The sequence below is a fragment of the Cydia strobilella genome, chromosome 22 (genome assembly GCF_947568885.1).
Source record: "Cydia strobilella chromosome 22, ilCydStro3.1, whole genome shotgun sequence".
Lineage (NCBI taxonomy): Eukaryota > Metazoa > Arthropoda > Insecta > Lepidoptera > Tortricidae > Cydia > Cydia strobilella.
The window spans coordinates 3,590,004-3,617,084 of NC_086062.1; the positions used below are offsets into that span (position 1 = coordinate 3,590,004).

Sequence of the window (27,081 nt, forward strand, 5' to 3'; positions counted from 1 at the left end):
AAACTTAAAGATATAAATTAAAGTTACTTATATGATTATACTCTTTTACTTTTATTTTGTTCCTAAACGGACGTAAGGCGGACCTTCCACACGATCGAACTGGCCTCGGACGGGATCAAGGTTGGGGTCCGGTACGCCCGTCTGTTATAGCTTTTAGGATCCGTCTGTACACACTTTAGCTGTATGTTGAAATTCGTTCCATTAATGTGTCATGTTATCCAGGCCATAAATGTTCAAAAAAAAAATGTCTCATGTCAAACGTCACTGTCAATGTCAATTTCATGTTCAATTCAAGGCAGATGTTGTTGTGCCAGATTATCCCGAAAATTAATAAAACAATCACGTCCACAAAGTAAATTAAGCCTGACGCAGGTGTGTACTGAGCCAAAGGAACAATAACAACGTGATTTGGAATAAGTTTTAACATTTTGTAATGTGCTTTTATAAAGAATAATGGGCCCATAACAAATGCAAGTACAGACTAACTACCACTATTTTTCCGACTATTAACGTAAAAACGCATGTTTAAGTGGATAGAGAACTACTGAGGTAAGTACTTACCTGTCTACTATATAGTTACATGATATTGAGCTTACTGCGAAAAGGCCTCCTCCATCCTACCGCCGCGAGACTGTTACGTTGTGTAAGGTTATCCCATAATGTTTAATTATATTTGTGTTTCCGCTTCCTTTTTGAACGAACTTCGATTTCGTTCGTCAGTCGTAGATGGGTACATAAGTAACAATTTTTAGGGTTACCCAAAGAGTTACCCAGTGGGTAAAAACGGGACCCTGTTACTAAGACTGCTCTGTCTGTCTGCCACCAGGCTGTATCTCATGAACAGTGATAGCTAGACAGTTGAAATTTTCACAGATTATGTATTTCTGTTGCCGCTATAGCAACAAATACTAAAAACAGAATAAAATAAATATTTAAGTGGGGCACCCATGCAACAAACGTGATTTTTTTGCTGTTGTTTTACGTAATGGTACGGAACCCTTCGTGCGCAAGTCCGACTCGCACTTGGCCGGTTTTTTAACAGAGGTCCTACTGCTCAATCGGCAGCTGAAATTTCGTTATCTGCCCCTCTATAGTTAGTTAATTATGTTTAGCTTTTTCCGCAAATTGACAATCATTGTGCCTACTTTGCGTGAAAAACGACGTAGCGCTACTCTAAACCACCCCAGCTCCTCCACGAAACCACAGGGTGGACGTGTACATCAAAAATCAAGTTGCTTAAAAACAGTACTGAGCGGTTGTCAATCTGCTGTTGCGGGGTGAGGTAATTCAAATCGGGGCGGGGCGGTGCGTGGCCGTTCAGTATGATAATAATATTACTTATTCTGTGACGAAACCTAGCAATGTCTTCAGGTTGTTAACTACCTCCTATAGTGTTCATGGAGTCCCTAGGTATCTCCTGTATAGTTCTGTTTACAATCTAGGAAAATATGTTTTGTTAGGGTTCCGTACCCAAAGGGTAAAAACGGGACCCTATTACTAAGATTCCTCTGTCCGTCTGTCTGTCTGTCACCAGGCTGTATCTCATGAACCGTGATAGCTAGACAGTTGATATTTTTACAGATTATGTATTTCTGTTGCCACTATAACAACAAATACTAAAAAGTACGGAACCCTCGGTGCGCGAGTCCGACTCGCACTTGGCCGGTTTTTTTGTATTACCTATTCAAATGATGGAGGCAGATAACGAAATTTCGATTTTCATGGTAGATCCTCGGAGACCAAGGAGTTATATTGTTTCTTGCAGCATTAATGTGCAATGCCTGTGTGTTGCTACCATGATTGTCTCAATACAAATGAAAACAAATCCATGTTTTCATTCCCTATCAATGATTATCCTCGCTTACAGCTGTGGATACAACATGCGGGTGAGAAACAGCTTTATTACAATAGTGTTTTGAATGCAGAAGTTATAAGCTTAATATCATTTTAAAAACTGCGTTCTTGGCTTGAAGTTTCCTACTTTCTTTCTGATACAACATGAATTAGCATATTTTTTAGTAACTGTAAAGTCAGCATCAGAAAAATGTATGAATTCCTTGACATAACAACTTAGAGTTGGTAGTTTGTTATCCATAAATTATATTACATTATTAACTACATATTTAACTACTACTGCAAAAATAAATTGCATTATTTATAATATAACAAGAATATTTAAAGGGGCCTGATTATCAGTCCACCGGACAATATCATCCTGTCAGTTGTTCGGTACTGTCAACTTTTTGTTCTAGCTGACAGGTTAATATCATCCAGCGGACTGATAATCAGTGGGCCCCTTTACTCGTTGAACGCCGCACTTATTTTGCATACTAAAATCGCCCACATGTGCCCGGTGTGGCATCAAAAGATTTAAAGATATTTAATTTAGGACTCAAACTTTTATTTATGCTTAACCAATAGGCTTGTGCCTGCTCGGTCACTACAGAGAGCGCTCCACTCTCGATCAATCGGTCAAATTAACTAGTTCAGTTTTTAATTCCTTTAGTTCAGTTCGGTCGTTGAGAGCTGGGTCAGCTGGGAATGAACAGGAAACGGTTTTATATAAAAAAAAAATTATATTAGTAACTTAAAACAATTTATTTTTACAACACTAAATGATGATTAAACATTAAACACCTTGACACAATAAGAATAAAATTGATTTAAAAAAATAGTTCATTTTCTTTATGACTTTTCAGACTTAGGAATATCGTGTCTTGCTTTTATCATGTTTGCACTTGCGCCAGCGTCATTGTGAACCATTTCGTTCCATCGGTTTTCTGTTTCACTCAGTCAATCAGCTCACCGATCTCACTGAACTTTTAGTTCAGTGTGAACTACCTTTAGTTGAGTGTAGGTCCTTACCTAAAGACCGATTAAGAGTGTGCAAAAAGATTTAGTTCCTTTCGGTCCTTCACGGGATTTTATTCTTAAAAAATCTTAGTTCATGACGGAAACAAGCCCATTAACCAATTATATTATTTAAATAGTGTATGCATATTTAATTTTAGATTTATTTTATCTTAGATTTCATTAGTTTTTAAAATGACTATTATTGTTTTAATTAATGATAAATTAAATAATAATTAAATATATTTATATATTTGTGTTCTGTGTTTTGTACAATAAAGAGTTTATACATACATACATACATAAATTTCAAAAGCTTAAAGTTTCACAATTTACATTTCAGGTAATAAAAACCTGTCATCATTGTCGCACCAAAAGTTAAAGCGCCGTTACATTTGTGAGGATCATTTCAAACCTGAATATGTATGTAAGAACTGGGTGAAATCCAGACTTCTACGTACCGCTGTACCTCTACCGTTTAAACCTGTCACACCAGTGACACCACCAGCTCCACGTAAGTTTTTACTTGCTATTTAAGAGGCCCAGTTTCAGTGGTCGATATACATAAAGTGAGTCGGCCACGACGCCGGTCCGAAAGTCGCATTGCGCTTGAAGGTACCTGCAGAGCGAGTGGCTTCCAAAGAGAAGCTCCCTGGTGCCAGTGTGGATGAGGAGGAGTTCACTCTAGTGTCAAGAAAGAAGAAGGCGCGCTCGGCGCCTCGTAGGACTCAATGTGATACCGCCGAACCGGCTAATTCTGGCTTGCTTCTGGCTTTGCTTTAATGTGTCGCGCCTGCATTACACCGCCACGGCTGCTGAAGTGGTGGAGTACGTACACCAGAAGACCGGCTACACGCTGGGGGTGTTCCAGCTTCGATCGCGCCACTACGTGCACTTCAACTCTTTTATGGTGCGCGTGCCGCGACCGCTGCAGAGGACCATCGAGTGCGCAGACTTCTGGCCACCTTCTGGCCGAAGGGTGTCGTGTTTCGGAGGTTCCGGGGCAAACTGCCGAATCCGACACAAGAGCAGACGATTCACGGACGGACGGTTCAACGGAGCCACGCCGTTTTGTCGCCTAAATAGTGTTTAGTTTTTAAGTCTATAAGATGCATATATAAATAATCTGTAAGGTATTTGTAATATGGGCCTTGTTGCCTGATTTAAAATTTTTAAATAAATAAAAATATGTAGAATCCCTTCCCATCTACATGCTACTCGCGGTGTGCTCTTAACTGATTGTCTTTAAATTTTATCTCAGACTCCTACGGGAAATCGATTGTCCAGCAAAAAACTACGACTTGGCCGAATCATTGGATTGAAGATTGGTTTTTAAACCAAATTTTGTTTTTGTGAAACAAAATGACTAGAAGGAGGTGCTGTAAATATATTAACTGTCCGAAAGGACTCACTCGCTGTTCAGATTTCCAATAAACAACAAAGACCGCTTAAGAATATGGATTAAAAATTGTGGTAAGTTCTGTTTTAATAATATATTTTTGGTGCGATTCAAATAATGTCTCTAGATTATCTAGTCTAAGTATGACGTCTCTGTATATAGTCAGTGTTGGGCTTAATTAATTACATGTAATTGAATTACTTACAATTGAAAGAAACAAACAAGGTGGCAAACAAGGATACGGCCCACCTGATGGTAAGCGGTCACCGTAGCCTATGGACGCTTACAACTCCAGAGGTGTTACACGCGCGTTGCCGACCGGAACACCCCGCACCCTCCTTGAGCTCTGGGTTCTGGGACCTAAACTCTGCCAGAAAGATCGTCTACTAGAAAAGTTAAATTTTTTTTCTAGATGAAATAAATTACGATGTAGATTTTCGGTTTTTACTTCCTATATTATTTAAGTAAAGTTTATAGTCAATGATAAATTAATGTCACGTAGGTAATTCAGAATAACAATAAAATAGTCCCAATATTACTGATGTTATGGTTTTCCCCTAATTTTCATTTTCTTATTGACTGCTATAATATTGCACACAGTTGTACAAAATTGACACTTGATAACAGCTGTCCCTAAATATATTTTATTTTATAAATTTTACTTCATATTACAGGTAACCCCAAACTAAAAACAATGGCCCCCGAATTATTACATACACGTTATGTTTGTGAAGATCATTTTGATCAATGCTAAAAAATACAAATGACCAGCAAGCTAGATTAGTCGGCACGGCAATTCCTAGACACTATAAGGGCAAAGAATCAAATGGTATCGAAAGTGAAAATGAAGAATCAAATGATGCAGAAAGTGAAAATGAAGAATCAAATCATATCGACGGCGAAAATTAGGAAAATAAATCTGATTCTGTAGATCTGCCGCAAGGTATTTACTGCAATTTGAGATTATCAACTCTTAATTATTTTTCAAATGCGTTTTTTTTTAATGACGACTTTTGTATGAAAAATTATTATTAAATTATCGTATGGAATCAAATCAGTCCTGGCATTAAATCATATTGTGGAGAGAATTAATACATTTGAAACCTTTAAGTTTCTAGTAACAACCACATTCAAGTACGACTCACTGTACGAGTGATATGAATTTAATCTAGCACATAATAATCGACTTCAAAATGAAAAAAAAAAAAACATTTTAATTTTATATACAAACAGTGTATACTCGTAATTCGTTAATTACAAAATAAATTAAAATAACTGTCTTAATTGATGTTTTATTTCGTATATCCCTACTTGACCAAAAATTATCTAGTTTCACAAAACAGTGTATTGATTTTTATAACCTTTTTTTTAGAATATTTATTGTTGGAGGCCATAAACTTTTACTGTTTAAGGTGGTTCGATTTTCATACAAAATTCAATCTGCTTTAATTAAGGCACTACACACTATTACTACACAAATATTTGCTCATTTATCTACTTTCGAATATTCGTTTGCGCTAAATTAATAGAAAAACTTTGTTTCATACAGAAATCATACATAAACCAACGTAATTTTTTCATCAATTTTACGTATGTGTGTGTCACAAATGTCGTGTACAAATACGTTGCGTGCGGCGTTGCCACTCTATGACGTTGGCGACGTGGCCTGGCCGACCTGGCAGGATTTGCAGTGCCGTCATGTTTAGTGCATTTTTTGTTGACAGTGTTGACACTGACACATAGGGTCATGTTTATTGTGAGATCAATTTGTTTGTATAAATTGAAAATGATAGCAACGTCTAAATCAAGTTACAAAAATCATCGGTGTTCTGGTCCGCGAAAATCCAGGAAAATTCAGACTCAATTGAAGCGGAATTCATGATGGTGAAGTTTCGTAAGGTACAGTTTCACTCCTTCATTGTACATTGTAATTTTCTCGTGCCGATCTTTTTAGAAAATAATTCTCTTCTTCCGTAATGGTAGGATAATAAGCAGTGAACAATACCTATATAACGTAATTATTACTGTTTTGGTTGCCGAATATTCAATGTGTCACTAACTCTAGGTTTTTTTAGGTATTGTGCAAAATGAAGAGGCATTCTTGGAAATAAAATGTTTTCCTTAATTAGCCAGAAAAAATCAGGACATCCTTACTTTACAATAAAGTAAAATAAAACATTTCCTGGGGTTGAAAATTATGGAATTTTGTCTATGAATGAAAAACACAATTATTACTAGGTAAGTAAATGATAACTTTATTAGAATCCATATTGTTGCATCATCTTTCTTCCTATAACATTAGAGATTTTGTGCTATCATGATATTATTTTTCTTTCAGGTACAGGGACAACTACGGATAACAAATATGAAAAAAATGTTATTTCATTTGTTGTGTGAATCCATCTACACCAACAAGGTATCCACTGCTGGACATAGGCCTCCCCACCAGGGATCTCCACAACGACCGGTCTTGCGAGACCGGCCAAAATATCAAGAAATAAATAATATAAATAAACATGATAAATATCCGCCATGCAATGTTGTTACTCACTGTACTTGAATCCAAAAAAAAAAAAAATATAAAACGTTTTAATTTTATTTTACAATTACTACTTTATTATTAGTAATTACGATACAAGTGGGAAAAGTAGGAAATTGGCAACGAGTGGCGATAAATTAAAACACGACCGAAGAAAGTGCACGCGTTGCGAATTACCTTTTCGCATGTGTATTGTACAACGTTTTACAGTACATAATTATGGCCCCTTACTTTTAACCTAATCGACAACCGACAATGTCCTTTTAGTTCAAAACGTCACATATTTTTATAAAACGTTAATAAAATAATTTATTAACAATACTGAATATCTGGGAGACCGAGCTTTGCTCGGAAAACATAAGTAAAAACTCAAAAATGCTCGTTTTCCCAGAGATAAGACCTAGCTAGATCGAACCCCTTACAGCAAATTTCATCGAAATCGTTAGAGCCGTTTCCGATATCACTGAAATATATTTCGGTTATATCGGAATCGGACAAGAATTCGAAGAAGAAAAGGTATAAGAAAGATAACACAAAAAGGACAAAAAAAGTACCCCTGTCGTACCAGTCTCGAACCCGAATCCTCTTGCACGTATTTCCACGAACATACCGCAACGCCATTGCAGCATACTTACACTGCATGAAATTGTCTACTACAAGCATCACGGAAACACTGTTTGCATGTGTGAGTAATAGTAGGAAATAGCATGACAGAAACACTCTGTCGACATTAAAGGTGGTTTTTGCACAATGAAGTATTCAATGTTTATTATAATAGTTCAATATTTATGTAAAGAGTGCGCTAAACATACTTTTAAGTATACATATACCAACACTATTCCACAAAAAAATAAAACCTGAAAATTTGCGAAAGTGACGCCATCTGGCGGGGTTTAAGCTTTGGGTAACCTAGTCGAACCACCTTAAGTAATTTATTATTTGTAATTTTTATTTTCAGCTATCGATTATGTCAAAGTGTTTGACTTTCTGTGTATGGAGTGCAACAAACCAATCACAGGGTAAGCAATAAGCATCTACTTTTTTTTGGATTTTTGACCACAAACTCACTTTGGTGGTAACCACAGAGTGGTGGTAACTAACCTAATCTAACCTAGCGGATGGTGTTTTTGCCTGAGAGCTTGACACAAAGGAGAATAATGTGTTTATCAGTAGTGTATGTATGTATGTTTGTTCCCTTGTGGCACTCTCTTAGAGCCACAAGGGAGGCTCTCTTAGAGCTAAAAGCGCAGTAGGCCTAGCACATGATTGACGCGACAGTATCTCGCCGCGAGATAGACTACCCGTCTTTTACTAACTGTATGAATTAAAGGGGGACGGGTAGTCTATCTCGCGGCGAGATGCTGTCGCGCCAATCATGTGCTAGCCCGGCTGGTGGCCTAGCGGTAAGAGCGTGCGACTTGCAATCCGGAGGTCGCGGGTTCAAACCCCGGCTCGTACCAATGAGTTTTTCGGAACTTATGTACCTACGCAATATCATTTGATATTTACCAGTCTCTTTTCGGTGGGGGAAGAAAACATCGTAAGGAAACTGGACTAATTCCAACAAGGCCTAGTTTCCCCTTTGGGTTGGAAGGTCAGATGGCAGTCGCTTTCGTAAAAACTAGTGCCTACGCCAATTCTTGGGATTAGTTGCCAAGCGGACACCAGGCTCTCATGAGCCATGGCAAAATGCCGGGACAACGCGAGGAAGATGATGTGGCACTCTCTTAGCGACCCATGAGTGGGCTGATTTTAATTGTTATGAGCGTATCTTAAAACAGCATTAAAAGTGAATATTGTAGTTTAAAAAAAACCGGCCAAGTGCGAGTCGGACTCGCGTTCCAAGGATTCCGTTACAAAATTTAAACCGTATTTTTTATGTGAAACGTGAGTGAAATGTCTTTAAAAAAGTAATTAAGTCCGATTCACGCTTGACTGCAATTTCTAATAGGTTTTCCTGTAATCTATAGGTAAAGATCTATTTTGTGTATTTTTTTCAAAATTTTAGACCCAGTAGTTTCGGAGATAAAGGGGGGGGGGGAATGGTAATTTTTAGCCTATTTTCTTGAATAACTTCTAAATTGTTTATCCTAAAATTATAAAAAAAATTGAGATTCTCACAATGAGCTCTTTTATTTGATATATCATATAGTTTGAAAAACTTTATTTTTAATTTTCTCATTTACCCCCCAAAAGTGGGCCCCATGTTTAAAATTCATTTGTTTATGTTACACGTCCGTCTTTGGGTCACAAACTTACATATATATACCAAATATCAACTTAATTGGTCTAGTAGTTTCGGAGAAAATAGGCTGTGACAGACGGACAGACAGACAGACGCACGAGTGATCCTATAAGGGTTTTTTCCTTTTGAGGTACGGAACCCTAAAAAATTGACGTACTACTCTTAACGTCGGAATTAAAGGTAAAAACAATGAAATTAAATCGCGGTAGACCCGTTCGTGTAATTAAATATGTACTACTCTTAACCCTGCATTTGTCTGGTCAGGTTTGGGTTCCAATGGTGGTGCCTACAATGCGACGGACTGCGTTGCGGCGTATGTGCCCTACGAATGGTTCACCGTCCACACTTCCTGCTTCGGTCCCCAGCCAACACCACTCCTGTGAGTACACACCGAGCTCCAAATATAACTGTCATTCAAATAACCCTGGACCTGGACTACTCTGACCAGGTTCGGGTTCCAAGTTTTGTCACTTTGGCATTATTTGCCAAACTTAGTCTAAGCATCCACAGTTTACACCCTTTATTCTGTAGAAATACATCTGTCCCTAAATTTCGTATGTATTGTTTACAGGAACAAATTCAAATCTTGATCGCAGCCATACAAAAGGAGCTGCAGCTTGAGGACTTCTTTAATACACGCGACGCAGACAAACATGCGGACAACGTCGAGTCAGCAGAGTCAGTATTTTATTTATTTGTTAGGTTATAGGAGCTTGCTGCAATTTTTTCCATTGAATTCTTTTTTCACTTACTAACACTTTTTCCCATTTTTCCTTTACTTCAAAAACCATCCTATCCTTTTAAGGGTTCCGTACCCAAAGGGTAAAAACGGGACTCTATTACTAAGACTCCTCTGTCCGTCCGTGTGTCTGTCCGTTTGTCACCAGGCTGTATCCCATGAACCGTGATACATACAGAACAGAAATACATAATCTGTGAAAATTTCAACTGTCTAGCTGCTAGACAGTTGAAATTTTCACAGATTATGTATTTCTGTTGCCGCTAAAACAACAAATACTAAAAACAGAATAAAATAAATATTTAAGTGGGGCTCCCATGCAACAAACGTGATTTTTTGTCGTTTTTTTGCGTAACGGTACGGAAGTACGGAACCCTTCGTGCGCGAGTCTGACTCGCACTTGGCCGGTTTTTACCGACTCCTGACATCAAAGCTTGCCAAGACAAAAGCAATTTTGATTTGTCAACATCAACATTCAAATTAAAATGCTTTCAATACGTTACACGTGACTAAGAAGGATCCTCGCCGTTCCCTTACTTCCAAAATTAAACAGAACTCTACGCGTTCAGGCAATGTTGACACGTCGCAGGTGGTTAATATGCAATATGGAAATAATTCGCGAGATTTGCTCAAGGTCATTGAGGCAAAGATCAATGATGGAGATCTCAAAGGCGCGGCGCAAATTGTTTTCTCCAGTGACACGTCTGCGCCAGATACGCCTGAGACACTCGCATCTCTGGAAGCTAAGCATCCGCCAGCCTTTTCAACGTCGAATTTCCCCGATCCGCCCTACCTTTTTTTGCAAGCTAGCGAGGATGCAGTCATGGCAGCTATAATGTCTTTTAAGAACGGATCAGCCGGTGGCTTAGATGGTTTAAGGCCCCAGCACCTTAAAGATCTCATTCTCGGCGTTCCTGGTGGCAGGAACGACGACTTACTCGCGAGTATTACCCGCCTTGTCAACCTCATGCTTGCCGGAAAGGTTTGTGCAGATGTAGTCCCAACTCTGTACGGGGCCAGTCTTTGCGCTTTGCGTAAAAAGGATGGCGGCATTCGCCCCATTGCCATTGGCTCAACATTCCGGAGGCTTGCTTCAAAAGTCGCTTGCAAGAGTATCGCCGAAGGCCTGGAGCCCATGTTCCAGCCAACTCAATTGGGTTTCGGCTCCAAGGGAGGGTGTGAGGCTGCAGTTCATGCCTGCCGAACTTTTTTACACCATTGCGAGGACCAAGTGCTTCTAAAATTAGACATCAGAAACGCTTTTAACTCGTTGGACCGTGGCGCCATGTTGACGGAGGTGCAGAGAAATATCCCTGGCTTATACCCGTACCTTTGGCAGTGCTACAGGTACCCCTCTAACCTGATGTATGGACCTCACAATATTCTCTCTGCAGTTGGTTGTCAGCAAGGAGATCCGATGGGGCCGGCGATCTTCAGCCTCGCCATTCATCCAATAATTACGGCTCTTAATTCAAAATTTAACTGCTGGTATCTGGATGACGGCACTTTAGGCGGTGAGGCAAGCTCGGTCCTTGAGGATCTACGGTCTTTAACCGCGAAGCTTAGCGAGGTTGGCCTGGAGCTGAATACGAGCAAATGTGAGCTCTACATAAGTTCCGACAATCCGAACAAATCTCAAATCTTGGGGGAGTTTGAGGTTGATTGTCCAGGAATAAGGTTGATGTCCAGGAGCTCTCTTCATCTTCTAGGGGCCCCAGTTTTCGGCGAGGCGATCCCGGATTTCGTTGATAGCCAATTGCATCGTTTCTCGGAGCATTCTGACCGCCTACTCAAAATTAACGCCCACATGGCCTTTTTTATTATTCGGTTTTGCCTTTTCGTCCCGAAACTTACTTATGCAATGAGGTGCAGTCCATTCTTTAGGCATTCTCATTTGTGTCAGGTGATCGACAGTACTATACATATCGAAGTACAAAAAATATTTATAATAAATAAAATAAATAAATAATAAAAATATTTATTTCCAGTTAATGTTACAACAATAGGATATTCTTTTACAGCAAAGGTTTAAAATTTAGATGTTAAAGCCTAAGATTAACGGTGGTCTCCACACTAGGCAAAGCCTGTATCGTGGTTACCAGTTTAAAGATATGTACTTAAATATATCAATTTTGACTTTTTTTTTTTACATATATTGCCAATTACACTATGTATCTATTTATTTAAATTACGTGAGCAAAAAGGTGCACAAGTTAATAGCAGGTAGGTATTTTAAAGTTTAATCTAAATGTAAATACAAAGGTTAGTGTGTGTGTGTGCATGTATGTATGTGTAAGTGAATGATGTGTGTGTGTGTGTGTGCGCACGCATTAAATCATAGCAAGCAAATATAGCCCTACGAGTGAATTTGTTCTCTTGGGATCAGATACCAACCGAAGCCACTATCTACTACTATTACCTTACAACTTTTAAAATTTCTTCACATTCGTCATAACTCCAGGATACCAGAAGAGCCTGGATTTTCATTTTGGCTTGACTTAACCGACAATCTTTAATATTACAGGTTTTGAGTAATTTGTTGTATATGTGTGGAAACAGAAATGCTTTAAACCGTTTAGCAAAGGCAGATTTAACGCGCGGTTTCGGGACTTGGAATATTCTTTTCTGTGACATATTTGTCAGGTTAGATGAATGATTAGTATCTCTGTGCATGAGCATGGTAACACGTAAAATGAATAATTTTCTCACTGTCAAAACTTGAGCTTCACTATAAAGAGCATGTGTAGGATATCGTCGGGGTCTACGTAAGGAAACCTTTAATATTAGGCTCGATGATAGGCAGTTTCTACAAGCAACTTTACCGATCCGCTTCGGCGGTTTGGGTATAAGGAGCATCGCTAGTGTTGCGTTGCCTGCGTTTCTGTCATCCGTCCATGGTACGCTATCCCTCGTAGGAAAGATACTCACTCCGTCAATACCTGACTTCGAGGTGGCGTACCTGTCGGATGCAGTAAATGCTTGGCGTTTGGCGTGCCCGAACGTGGACCTGACCTCCAAAGCACACATTCAGAGGCTGTGGGATGAACCCCTCTGTCACCAGGTTCAAGCTTTACTCCTTGACTCTGCTGCTTCAAGTGAGGAGAAAGCCCGTCTCCTAGCTTCTTCCAAAACGGAGTCAGGGTACTGGCTTCATGCGTATCCCTCCAGTAACTGCGCTACCCTATTGGACAATAACTCCCTACGATTGGCGGTCGGCCTCCGCATAGGGGCTGAGTTAGTTGTCCCTCATCGCTGTCCTTGCGGGGTGGAGGTTGATAGTCGCGGTTACCACGGCCTTTCCTGCCGGAAGAGCGCTGGTCGGTTTTCCCGCCACGCCAGCCTTAATGATGTTATCCGCCGGGCCCTTGTCAGTGTGGGCGTGCCATCCGTGTTAGAGCCTCCCGATCTTGTGCGCGACGACGGAAAGAGGCCCGACGGAATGACCCTTATTCCCTGGCGGATGGGACGGCCACTTATCTGGGATGCAACTTGTGTGGATACTCTGGCGCCGTCCCATTTAGCCGCTACTTCATTAAGGCCTGGCGGAGCGGCGGCAGCAGCTGAAGCTCTTAAGCGCCGCAAATATGCTGGTCTATCGAGCAATCACTTATTTGCGGCGTTTGCGGTGGAGACTCTGGGACCTTGGGGTCAGGAGGCACTAAGTTTATTTAAAGATTCGAAGAAGATGCTCCTGGACACCACCAGAGATCCTAGAGCTGGCTCATTCCTTGGCCAAAGGATCGGAATTGCCATTCAGCGGGGGAATGTAGCCAGCTTTATGGGCACCCTTCCGCAGGGATCAGATCTGGGGGACTTTTTTAGTTAGTTCTAATTTAGTTGTAAGGTTTTAGTTTTATTTTAATTTAAGATTAGTTATTGTATTTTAAATGTAATTTGTATGTGATGTAATTGTTATTGTGGAATTTAATAAATGTTTATAAAAATTAAAATGAAATGGAAGACCTTTTTATAAGCCTTCGGGCGACTCGAGGATAATAAAACTATATAAAATAAAAAATGTTACTGTTAAAAATATTCAAAAAGAGTGTGTCCATGTAAACGAAGCTCGCCTTAAGGCTTTTAGAGAGAATATTTCAGACAAATTACCTAGTATACCTTATAGTAACAATCCAAATGAACTATATAACTCTTTGTTTAAACTGATCCGATCAGAATATGAAAATGTATTTAAGTCAAAAAAGGTAAAGGCTGCTGGTAAACTCATGTTCAGTGACTGGGCGACTGCGGGAGTCCACAAAAGTAGACAAAAATTATATGAGCTTTATGAAGAGAGAACTTTCAACACGTCTAAAAAATTTGCTGATTATGTTAGAAATTACTCAAAGCTGTTCAAACGGGTTTGTTTTGTTGCTAAGTCCAATTATATTAACAAGAAAATTGGAAATAGTAGTAACGTCCCAAAGACAACTTGGCAAATAATAAACAACGAAACAGGGAAAAATGTTTCTCCTTCCACCAGTTACCAATTACACATAGGTAACCAAATCTTAAATAACGATAACGAAATAGCTACAGCCTTCGAAAAGTTTTTTACTGAAATTCCTGTAACAACAACTCGGCTCTTAAATTCATCTTCTGCAGTTGCTGAAACTCTGCTCAAAGAAAATATAACTGAAAGCAGCACTACTTGTAAATTTAATTGTGTCTCACCATCGGATATATGTAAAGCCTTTAAACTACTTAATATGAAAAAGTCAATAGACATTGATGGCTTATCTGTATACATGATTAACTCAATAATAGATTATATTGCTCCATATCTGTCACAAATATTTAATAATTGTATCGAAAGTGGGCAGTTTCCTGATCAGTTGAAGTGCAGTAAAGTCATACCTTTGTTCAAAGCGGGAAGTCATTCTGACCCTACCAATTATAGACCAGTCTCAATTCTCCCGACTTTGAGCAAAATATTTGAAAAACTTCTACTACATCAGTTACAAAATTATTTCTATGGTAATAATCTAATGGATAGTACACAATTTGGATTTACTCGCGGTCGTTCAACAACGGATGCAGGTGTTCAAATAATAAAGCATATTGTTGATGCTTGGGAGGGGTCACAGGATGCGCTAGGCGTTTTCTGTGACTTATCCAAAGCATTCGACTGTGTACATCACGACACCCTGATCAGGAAGCTACACCACTATGGAGTTAGAGGGTTGGAACTTAAGCTTCTGGAATCATACTTAAGTGATAGAACTCAGAGGGTGACTGTAAATGGTACAAGTTCATCTGGCAGCAAATTGAAAATGGGTGTCCCGCAGGGTTCAATTTTGGGCCCTTTTCTATTTCTCGTATATATTAACGATTTGCCTCACCTAGTACGCAACAAACATGACCTTGTACTGTTTGCTGACGACACCTCGTTAGTTTTTAAAATTTACCGACAGCAAACAAATTATAATGATGTTAATGCTGCTATATCTAGTGTTGTGGATTGGTTTACTGCTAATAATCTTCTCTTGAACGAAAAGAAAACTAAGTGTGTGAAATTTGTATTGCCTAATGTTAAACCGGTAGTTTCGAGTATTAAAATTAATGATGAACCTTTGGTTTTTGAAGATTCGACTGTCTTCTTGGGTATGAGTTTGGATGCCAAACTACAGTGGGGATCTCATATCCGTAAATTGTCTAATCGGCTCAGTTCTGCCTCATTTGCAGTCAAAAAAATTAGAACCCTGACTGATGTGGATACGGCTCGACTGGTCTACTTTGGCTATTTCCACAGCCTAATGTCATACGGCATCCTTTTATGGGGGCACGCTGCAGATGCTAATTGTATCTTTATATTGCAAAAACGGGCGATTAGAGCTATTTATAATTTGGGATGCAGGGTCTCCTTAAGAGACAAATTTGGAGAATTAGACATTTTGACATTTGCGTCGCAATACATTTATGAAAATCTATTATACGTGCAGAAAAATAAACACATGTTTAAGAAATATTGCGACATACACAACAGAAATACAAGAAACAAAGAGAAACTTGTACCTACTACAACTAGACTTCAGAGGATAAGTAAATCTTTCATTGGCCAATGTGTTCGTTTTTACAACAAAATTCCTTTGGATATTCAAAGTTTGCCATTAAATGAATTTAAATCGGTCATTAAACGTAAGTTGTGCAAAAATGGATATTATAAAATATCAGACTATTTAGAAGACGTTAACCCTTGGAGTTAATAAGTATGTGCATAGTGTAACATAGATAATGTTATTTAATATTTAATTTTTAAGTAAATACAATTGTTTGACGTCATAAAGAGATTGTAAAATCCTATTATGAAAATAAACGATATGATATGATATGATATGATATGATATCTAAATGATATCTTGTAAAGTTTGGGGTTACCATGACCACTCTTTATTAAGTCACTTTTCTTTGCTACAACTCAATTTATATTATGACGTTATACCTATTTTCAGTGTGGATTTGGATGTAATAGAGGAAAGCCTACAAGAACCAACAGTAAAAGCGGAACCTCCTGAAGAAGCGGAGGACCCCCTGGCCGAATGTTCCAACTATTCTTTCATTCTAAAATCCAACGAAACACCAACCAACAACTATTACACTAAAGACCACCAACCCATTTCACAAAACTGTAGACCAAATCCGAAGTATGGCCTCAGTGACTCATTAAATACCCACGATGAAGACATGGTTTTGGGCCTAAGAGGTACAGATTATCAACCTAGCGAGAAATCCTTAGACTTGGTCAAACCTTTCGAATACCAGCGGAATTTGCAGTATTTAGGTCTTGGCAAACCATTAGAGATTCGAGCAAGCCAGTCTTCAGGCCTTGAAGACTCAATCGAATATAGACCAAGCAAGAAATCTGTATGTCTCGAATCAATCGATTATCAAGTAAGCCAGACACCTGAATGCACTTTAGAATCTCAAGATTGGATCGATTATCAACCAAGCAAAAAATCTGTTTGCCACGAGCCAATCGTTTTATCAAGCCAGACGTCTACAGGCCTCGACAACTCAGAGCACCGACAAAAGATTTTGGATTTCGATGACTTTTACGGTAACTTCGGCCTCTATACATACGATCAACCGGACATCGCCGATATCCGGCACTCGGCCAGTCTCCAAGCAGCTCCAAAGGGCCCTGATAGAGCTCAAAGTCCGAAGCCAAATAATATAGAATTATCTGGACCTTCTTCGTGGGCTACAGATAAAGTTCCAAATATGGATTCAGCTAACATGGAATTTTCTGGATCTTGTACGTTAGCTACCGATAGAGTTCCAAATACGGATCCAACTGGCATGGAATTGTCTGGATCTTGTTTGTTTGGTACAGATGAATTTCCAGATACAGATCCAACTGGCATGGAATTATCTGGATCTGGATATGAATCTGACGGATCATCCGTACAGTTGGAAACCCTAGTTCCAAATGATCAACATGTAAGTATTTTAAAATTTTACAGTAAACTTTACTTGTGTCGTTTACGGCTAAAGGGTAAGGGTAGTTCGTATGTTGTTTGTTAATTAAGAGCAATTAATAAATTGTGTTTGACATCCAAGTAAACTACCCCCACTGTAAATGAGAACAAATTGGTGATTGTGTTTTCATGCCATCTTTTATGCCTAAGGTACTTATAAATTAATTAGGTAATTCGTTTTAAGTAAATGTTTCTTTCTTAATTTACAGCCGAGAGACGAGGACATCCACCCACCGTGCAACAAACGAGTCCGTGTTCAAACTAGTACAGAAAATGTTGAAAATGACTTAGTGAATACTACAACACCCCAAGCAATAGAGATCAAAAATATATCCCAGCAACCCGAACAAGTGACATTGATAGAAGATGAAACAGAATATACGAAAAATAAAGAACCAAAAATAAGTAGCCCACCACAACCGTTGTGTCAAGTATACTTTGAGAATAAAAAGACTGATCATATTAAAACACAGCAACCAGAAGTTCAAGCACACTCCACCCACAAAAAGCAAAATTGTGCGTATAATATGGAACAGAAAAATGATCATAACAAACAAAAGTCAGTTAACACTAAAGGAAAGCTTAAGAATACTCATAATAGAACGCAGCAACCACGAATCTACGCTACCTCCACCAAACAAGGTTTTGAGAACAATGCAGTACAGACGGAAAAACATAACAAACAAAAAACTGTAAAAACTATAGAAGATCCTAACTATGGTCCTCTTAAAACACAGCTACCAGAAATACTAGCAGACTCTACACACAAAGGCAAAAACTCCACAGACGCTACCGAAGAACAGAATAATAAAAGTGAGACACGGCAACCACCTATTAAAGTATACTCCAAGAAACGAAGCTGTACGAATACTATAGAACAAAAAGAAAACAAACTAAAGTCAACAAATACAATAGGAGATCCTGAGAAAGATCCAAATAAAACGAAGGAACCCGATATTAAAATATACACCACCAATAAAAAACAAACTTGTAAGAATATTACAGAGCCTGAAGATGATAATAGTATAACACAGGAACCAAAAATGCAAGTATATTCCACCCACAAAAAGCGAAATTTTACAGACACTACTGAACACAGAAATAATCCCAAACCACATATATCAGTAGAAATGAACTTAACACACAAAGACATGAAATCAAGGGAAATTACAGAACAAAATAAAGATTCAAATAAAATACAGGAAACACAAATTCATGTATATTCCACTCACAAAGCCAGAAACAGTAAACACTGCAGAAAGAGAAAATACTCGTAATCATGATAGAATACAGCGACCAGGTTCAAAACAAATAACCAAATTCTACGGTCACTAGATACCAAAGAGAAAAACTACATTTCAACAAGAGAAAATCACAAAATTGTAGTAAGACGCAGGACCAACGGGCAGAATTTACCAACTATCAAAGTCAAAACAATCAAAATTTTACGAATGAAGGACAACACATAAAACTTAGATTGGCCCGAGGAGGGAGATCACGAGGTGAGTCTGATACGTGATGAGGAATAAAAATAAAAATAAAAACCATACAAACTGCAGGTATTTTACCGTAATGGAATTGAAAGTGATTAATTGCTCATCTTTGCAAAATGTACATCTTTGTACAGATGAAAATAAGTTGTAAATAATAGTTTCAAATAAAGCTAAACCGATAATTTAAATTTTTATTTTGCCCTGCCCTGTTGTCGACCTGTTTAATTGAATTTAGTTGGTAGTGAGTGTAGTGACCCTGGTGCCTACGAAGCTAAAACGCTTATTACAGTCAAAGTTTTTTTTATGTACTACGTCGGTGGCAAACAAGCATACGGTCCGCCTGATGTTAAGCAGTTTCCGTAGCCTATGTGCGCCTGCAACTCCAGAGCAGTTACACGCGCGTTGCCGACCCTAACACTCCGCACCCTCGTTTGAGCTCTGACAACCTTACTTACCGGCAGGAACACAATACTATGGAATAGGGTCTAGTGTTATTCCGTACCTTGGCTTGGCACTGTGACACTGAATATGAAAGTTCGCTAGGGACCTTAATACTATTGTTACTGTGAAAAGGTACGAAAATTTCATTCCTTGACCGTACTTGTACACGATCGCCGGGCACTTTTTGTAGGAAAGCCGGTCTCGGCCTCCCTTAATGATATCTAAATTTCCTTTACTATAGCGACATCTACAAAAATTATGCGTGCGCCTTGGACAGCGATAAAAAAATCTCCATTATTTAATTGACTCCTCTCTGGATAAAACGCTTTACACGCCTTACTTAATTCAGTCCTACTCCTAACTTAGAATCCTTAAAAAATGTCAGACTCTTATTAAACGATTACACCTTTACGATTAAGAATTCCGAGTAATGTGTGAAGCACCAGTTAAAACATATCTTAGTTAATATTTCAGACACCTTCAAGGGATTTAAAAATCAAACAACAATAACATTAAACTTTAATAATAATTACATTATTTGACAATATCGCGCCTACTTTAGATGAATTTTTTCCTCTCTTTATTTTTGGACGTACCCTATTTAATATTATAAATTAAATAATAAGTAAATAAATAAATATCATATGGGACAATCTTACACAAATTGACTTTGCCCCTACGATACGACGATATATATGGATAGATACATAAATACATAGAAAACATTCATAACTCAGAACAAATATTTGTGATGAACACAAATAAACGTCCTTAGGTACCATGATTTTAACAAGCCGTAAAACGGAGGTAGATACATATTACGAATCGTTCACAATTAATTACTGTGGTCAACGTGGGACACGAAGTCACAACTCTGGAGCTGCTCCCACTTCTAGATACGAGTAACTGTAGTCTTGATTCTTCAATTTCCATGTATTCTGGCCGGAATATCCGCATCTTCTATAACTCGTCCCCACAAATCAGTCCCATCGCCTGTTCTTTTCGCTCTTTGCTCAACCATGTCAGGGGACGCATATTTCAAGTCGTACGCCCATCCGATCCACGCGAAGAAATCGATGAAATTCGTTGTCAAATTTAAATAATTATTTCCCAATTCGGCGACTCTATAATCGAATGGGAAAACATGGTGATAGTTGTGATATCCTTCTCCAAATGTGACTAATGACAAGGATAGACTTTGCGTCGGCGATATGGTTTTATCATAAGGTTTGTTTCCAAATGCGTGGGCTATACTGTTTATAGCGAATGTCATATGGGCCCCTGCGACGAGATGGACTAGGGAAACATGGTGTGCGATGCTTAGAGACTCTTGCCAGAAGATTACTGGTACTAGCACGGGCATTATGAACGCCATCAAAGTGACTAAAATGAGGTAGTATCTGAAACAAAATGCAATTAATTGGTTAAGTAGTATCCCAACAGAAACGTTACACGTAAAAAACTGCAAGTCAGCTCACATAGTGACATTCTAGTTATTTTTTTGCAAATAAAGCATTGAAACTTATTTATTGTAGACACAGCCCAGAGCCCAGGATCCGCCTATGATATCGCCGGGTACTTGTAAAATCTGAAATAACATGGTTATTCAATCCTTCGAACAGCCCCAATATGGGAGGTATCTGAGTTCTCGGCGAACAAAATCTGACTTTCGAGCAGCTCAGTACTTTCTTTACCCGAGTCGAAGCAGTTATGAATTCCAGACCTTTAAAACCCTTTAGTTCGGATCCGAATGATTTTGGAATCCTTACAAGGGAGTAAGGATTCCAAAATCATTCGGATCCGAACTTAAGGGTCTCAAAGGTCTGGAATTCATAACTGCTTCGAATGCGTCAAAATTTGCGTCAAATGCTCCCTTGCCTAGCTTGCCTAGCCTTGCACATGCACATAGGCAACATAGGCCACATAGCCTTCAGCAGTGCAAAATTGTAAATTTTGACGGTAAGTACTTACTTCTTTTGAAACTTCAAGACGGGATTGTCCTCTAAATCCGACATGTCAATCCTTCTGCCTTGTCTAATGACTTCTGGATGTTTCTTTACCATCAACCAGCCGATGTGGGAGTAAAATAACCCTCTGGTCGAGTTGTATGGGTCGGCGTCAGTGTCGCAATACTTGTGATGTAACCTATTCGCAACAATAAACTGAATTAGATCTCAAAAGAAAAAGAGACCACGTCAGTCTCCATAAAATTTATAATTAAAAATGTATTTACTTATTTATTTTTTTGGGTTCCGTACCCAAAGGTTAAAAACGGGACCCTATTACTAAGACTCCGCTGTCCGTCTGTCCGTCTGTCACCAGGCTGTATCTCATGAACCGTGATAGCTAGACAGTTGAAATTTTCACAGATGATGTATTTCTGTTGCCGTTATAACAACAAATACTAAAAACAGAATAATATAAATATTTAAACGGGGCTCCCATACAACAAACGTGATTTTTTTGCTGTTTTTTTCCGTAATGGTACAGAACCCTTCGTGCGCGAGTCCGACTCCAACTTGGCCGGTTTTTATTCATTACATTTCACAGCATAACAGAAATTAAAAGCACTGTGAAATCAATAGGCATTTCATACACATAGTACACAATTCAAAATTAACATATCACAGAAGAAGGCCGTTCATTCATCGTCTCGCAGAACCTCAAGCATTCATACCTGTGGTCCCGGACCCAATTGAGCACGCTCTTCTGGCACGACATGGTCTGCAGCAGCATGAGCAGGATCTGCAGCGGTAGCTTGGCCTTGAATGCGCGGTGCGACCAGAGCCGGTGCGATCCGGCCGTGATCGCGAAGCCCCCTGTCACGTATATCAGGTAGTCTGAAATGTTATAATAATTTTAAAAAAACATGACTACTTTAGGGCCACTTGCACCATCCCACAAATCCGGGCCAATCCCACAAGTTGTGTATTCTTAAGCGAGTTAATAAACTAGCACGGCAAAATCTATAAAAATAACATTTATATTAATAAAAATAGTAGCATGTCTTGTTTAACTGTGGCAACAATGGCAACATTCTTCAATTGTCACTTTGTCGTCGCCTAAAGAAAGGGACAAAGGTTTCCTCGAGCTATTATCGGTACTTTTTTTTGGAGGCGAAAGTGCAGTCTTCTTTAATATCTGTCTCTGGCGTCGGCCACATAGTTTACACAATATACATTAGATGGCGCAGTTTTGCTTATACGTAGGTTTTGTGGAAATTATATGAACGTGCCTATCTTTACTTTTGAAATGTTTGAATTGAAGTCCGCCGTATTCTTATTATGATGTCACATATAGCCTATGCCACTCGGATTGACATTAGGATTCTAACGATACAGTCGAGTTCATAAATATCTTAGTCCATTGCAATAAGGTAAAAAAAATGTATATATATATATATATATTTTTTTTATAAACTGATCGGCGATTTGCCCTAGTCACACCTGATGGAAAGTGAAGACAGGGCCTAAGATGGAGCTCACCGGTTCAGTAACAGCCATATCATTGTATATGTACATATTTATGACGAACTCAACTGTACCTCAAATTTATTATGATTGCATGCACATTTGTGAAGCAGCGTGCATCAGACAAATGTGTGAAACCATAACCATATTAAATGTATGAAACCGATATGCGTCACGACACAACAACACGACACGTCAGACAAATGTGAACCGGGCTTCATACAACTAGATCCGTTAAGGCATTTAGAAGTTATGGTGGAATAAAGATACGATATGTGACGTTTTCAACCAAAAGGTACCACATTGTCGCTTGCCGATAAGGTTGATTTCGAATTGAAGCTATATGGAAATAGCGCCTTATTGACAACCGAAAATAAGTACCCTTTTGGTTGAAAATGGCACATGTTTAAAGGACTGGACTGTAGATGAGTCGGTGCTGTACCGTATGAAATGGAAGCGCTCAGCGGTCGGTGATCATGGATGGACTGGACACTAATTTAATTTTATTTGCAATATGATTTATTTGATTTAATGTAGGTACATTTTTATTATAGACCTACTAACCTAGTTATAAGTAGAACATAAAATGTGGTATTTTCTATAAAAAGGGACCTTATTGTCGATGGCGCTTACGCCATTGTTAACGATGCTCCGATATAAATACAATGCAGCACGACGCTGTGCGGCATAAGCGCCATCGACAATAAGGTCCCTTTTCATAGAAAATGCCACAAATATGTTACTAACAACATGTGGATCCTGATAAAGAAAGACATATTCTCATATAAGAATATTACACTTTCAGTGGAAGCCTTTGTTTTATCCCATTTTGTAAAATACTGTGCCTTTTTCTTTAAGAAACAAATATATCTAATCTAATCTAATCATGACTGACATAAGAACATAGTAAAAAAAATACATAAACACCTACACTTGTTTTCGTCGTCGCAACATAACAAAAAAACCGGCCAAGTGCGAGTCGGACTCGCGCACAAAGGGTTCCGTACCATTACGCAAAAAACGGCAACAAAATCACGTTTCTTGTATGGGAGCCCCACTTAAATATTTATTTTATTATGTTTGTAGTATTTGTTGTTATAGCGGCAACAGAAATACAACATCTGTGAAAATTTCAACTGTCCAGCTATCACGATTCATGAGATACAGACTGACAAACAGACAGAGCGGAGTCTTAATAATAGTGTCCCGTTTTACCCTTTGGGTACGGAACCCTAATAAGTTAGCTATTTTATTAGTTTTCCTTAATAAGTACCTATTGTTGATGAGTTGTTATCTACCCGTTCAACTCGTTTTGCACGTTATAGGTTTTAAAATTTTATATTAAAGGAAAAAAATGAAAACATACGCTTCCGGTAGGCCTTGAAATGCAAATTATAGGGTTTTAATGGTTTATTAATTAATGAGCAAAGGCAGAATCTTATACAGCCACAGTTTGTACAATAAAATGTTAAATGGGGGTTTAAAGCTTAAAAAATTATATTCATGAAAATAAAACAAAATATTAGATAACATTGCTTATTTTTTATTAAATTGTTATTTAATATTTAAATTCTGTAAAATATTTTTATTATGTTTTACTGATTTAGCAAAATTGCCTTGTCTTGTTGGGTTTCCTCGCATTCGATATGAAAAGTAGTGTTTAACTCGGGTGAAAGGCACCATTTCCGTCTCAGACTATTGGCGACTCCTCAGAGATAGTTGCCTTTCAACTCTTGGTTAACAATCTACTTTAGGTACTTTTATGAGTCATTATCACAGCGTACCTACTCGCAATAGTCTTAAGTGCCAAAAGACGCTAATGGCACTTAAAACCTTTATGCGATTTAAACCATTTTAAACATTTCTCAAAAAAAGAAACTACAGAAAAATTATAATTAACTTACTGAACCTGCTCACAAAATTTCGCGAGAATCGGTTGAGAATTGCGACAGAGAACATCCGGACATATAAAAGCAATTTACCCGAGTCAAACCGGGAGACCTTCGCTAACGCTTCGGTCAATTTACAAAGAAACACACAACAGGTACTTACGAGTACATACATAATGACAGAGGTAATAAACAACGTCTAGTCAACATAGATGTTATACGTCGTTGCGCGCTGTATCAGATTCAGGCGGTCAAATAGAAGGCACAGGAAAAAAATACTTGGAGATTGCTGGACTGATAAGCCCAGCTCTTTAATACATACATGGTTTTTAGGGCTCCGTAGTGAACTAGAAACTCTTACGCTGCGTTTTACGTAAGCGAACAACTCTCAAACGCGGCGGGTCCACGGCGTTCGCGTTCGCAACGAGATCGCCCACGTAGGACACTTCTATAGGTATCAAAGGATTGATTCACCCCACGCGTCGCATCGCGTTCGCGTGTAGTTTGCCTACGTAATACGTTGCGTTATGGTTATGTATGTATAGTGTCGCCATGTCCGTCTGTCCGTCCGAGGCTTTGCTCCGTGATCGTTTATGCTAGAAAGCTGCAATTTGGCATGGATATTTGGTGATATAGGAGGCAAACGAGCAGATAAATCTCCTAATGGTGCTTATTATAAGTAGAAGGCTTGCAAGCACATTGCAAACCGATGGAACGGCCTTAAGGAGTAGGTACGCTCCTATCTTGAAGGTTTGAAGTTAGTATTGGACATGATGATGATGATGACAATTAAAAAAATAGGTAGGTGGATCAACTATTTCTTGTTGTTTTTTTTTCCTGTTGAGATTTGAGAACTGTTGTATCATGTTCTACTAGGGTCCCTTTGTTTGACATAATTATTGAAAGTCATAATGTAATGATTGTCATAATTCTGAAACCGTTAACTTTTCAGGATTTTCCTCGGGTTATCCTATTACGTTAGGTTTGTTTTATGGCAATCCTGAAAAGTTACGCGTTTCTGAGAAAAACCAAATTATGACTAATGATAATATGACAATCGTTACATTATGACTCTCAATAATTATGTCAAACAATAGAGACCCGTTCTACTAACGTGACGTAGATGGCACATAATGGAAAGGTCTTATCTGCCACAAAAATGCATGTTTGGTTAATTGAAATCCTAAAAAACTAGGGTTTTAATAGTGGCCTAGTAGAACGTAACCATAGCAACCGAACGAGTGACAAGAAAAAGTTGATTGACCCAAATAATATTGTTATACGTACTGAAAATTATTGTTGCCCATTTTGCAGAGGTGAACCCCAAATACAATCCATACAGCGCTCCAATGTGCCAATACACGAAGATCAGTACCACGGAGTACACTATCGTGTATTCCCGCGGCGCTGCCAGAGGAGTTGGAGGTACGGACTTGGAGTTTTCTGCTATTGCTATCTCTTTTTCTTCTATGTACGGTGCCATATCTGTAGTTTTTTCTTCAGTCACCCGTTGACCACGAACGCTGTAAAGGGTTCGAAACGTCGGGATGTATTATAAATTCAATATACGCGATATAATCCGTTTTCATAGTTTAATTTCATGAGTAAATATCGCGGTAACCGAAGACAATTAGGTATATGTTTGATAAAACAAAAATACTTTACCTGATCTTCTTTATACACAAGATACAATCAAGTCGGTTATAAAAATGCAACTGATGGAAAAAAGAACGTAAACAAATTTAGGTTTCTCAACAAGTCAGGGGTTTGTAACATTGCAGGAGAGAAGAGATGCCTGTTAGGCACAACAGCTAACAGAAGGGACAAGATGATTAGTCATCTAATACGGCACGACCCGCACGACAGATTCTTTTTAAACATCCTGAAGGGCAAGATTGAGCGAGAAAGACGCAGAGGAACACATATCTCAGCCAAATGAAAGATAGAGTTTCTGTCATGTTGTACGAGGGAGTCAAAAGGCTGGCCCAGCAAAGAATGGTAATTACTCCATCAACAAGAGCATAGCTCTTAAAATTGATGATGATGATGAAAGAGGTACATAGTAATGTAAGTTGCTTGGTCTTTTGAATGTTAATTTCATAATCAAGACAATAGTGTATATATATATAAATATATGTGATACACGATTTCATTAGTTTGTTTTGTACGGTAAACAAAATGATTGACAATTGGTTTCATTTGTTTAAAATAAAAGTTGTTTTAAATTTGCAATGCACTGGACATTTGCTATGTATTGATCTAGTTATTAACCTGTGTTTTTTGTCATTGTTTGTTTTTGGACTGACACGTTGAGACACGTTGGAATACAATGAGAATAGATCTCGACGAAAATGCAAGCAAACGACCATCACGGTGAGATTGGTGAGACGCAGAGAACTATCATTAAGAGCCAACATGGTTATAAGAAGTCAAAATGGTAAGGATGGTATTGTGCACTGTTCAGGTACAATTCAGGTGCTCAGTGAAGTTAATTATTAACAATGAGTTGTCATGCCCCCAGCAGCCAATGAGAGGCATGCA

At 38.5% G+C, this 27,081-nt stretch overlaps 2 protein-coding genes across 3 annotated transcripts; one reads left to right on the forward strand and one right to left on the reverse strand.

The window, feature by feature from the left end:
- Nucleotides 1–289: 289 nt before the first annotated feature.
- Nucleotides 290–18,831, forward strand: LOC134751399 (uncharacterized). Of its 2 annotated transcripts, XM_063686790.1 has the most exons (8): nt 290–549; nt 1,766–1,886; nt 3,194–3,364; nt 7,747–7,807; nt 9,298–9,412; nt 9,605–9,711; nt 16,222–17,209; nt 17,457–18,831. In XM_063686790.1, exons 2-8 carry the CDS (start codon nt 1,778–1,780, stop codon nt 18,522–18,524), a joined length of 2,619 nt encoding a protein of 872 aa, XP_063542860.1. In that variant the 5' UTR covers nt 290–549; nt 1,766–1,777; the 3' UTR covers nt 18,525–18,831. The 2 variants fall into 2 exon arrangements, with proteins under 2 accessions (XP_063542860.1, XP_063542861.1); XM_063686791.1 differs by lacking the exon at nt 1,766–1,886.
- Nucleotides 18,832–19,683: 852 nt separating this feature from the next.
- Nucleotides 19,684–26,038, reverse strand: LOC134751458 (acyl-CoA Delta(11) desaturase-like). Its single transcript, XM_063686866.1, has 4 exons — nt 25,828–26,038; nt 21,859–22,021; nt 21,153–21,326; nt 19,684–20,581 (listed from the first exon to the last, which is right to left on the reverse strand). The coding sequence occupies exons 1-4, from the start codon at nt 26,021–26,023 to the stop codon at nt 20,104–20,106; spliced, it is 1,011 nt and encodes a 336-aa protein (XP_063542936.1). The 5' UTR covers nt 26,024–26,038; the 3' UTR covers nt 19,684–20,103.
- Between the last annotated feature and the right edge of the window lie 1,043 nt (nt 26,039–27,081).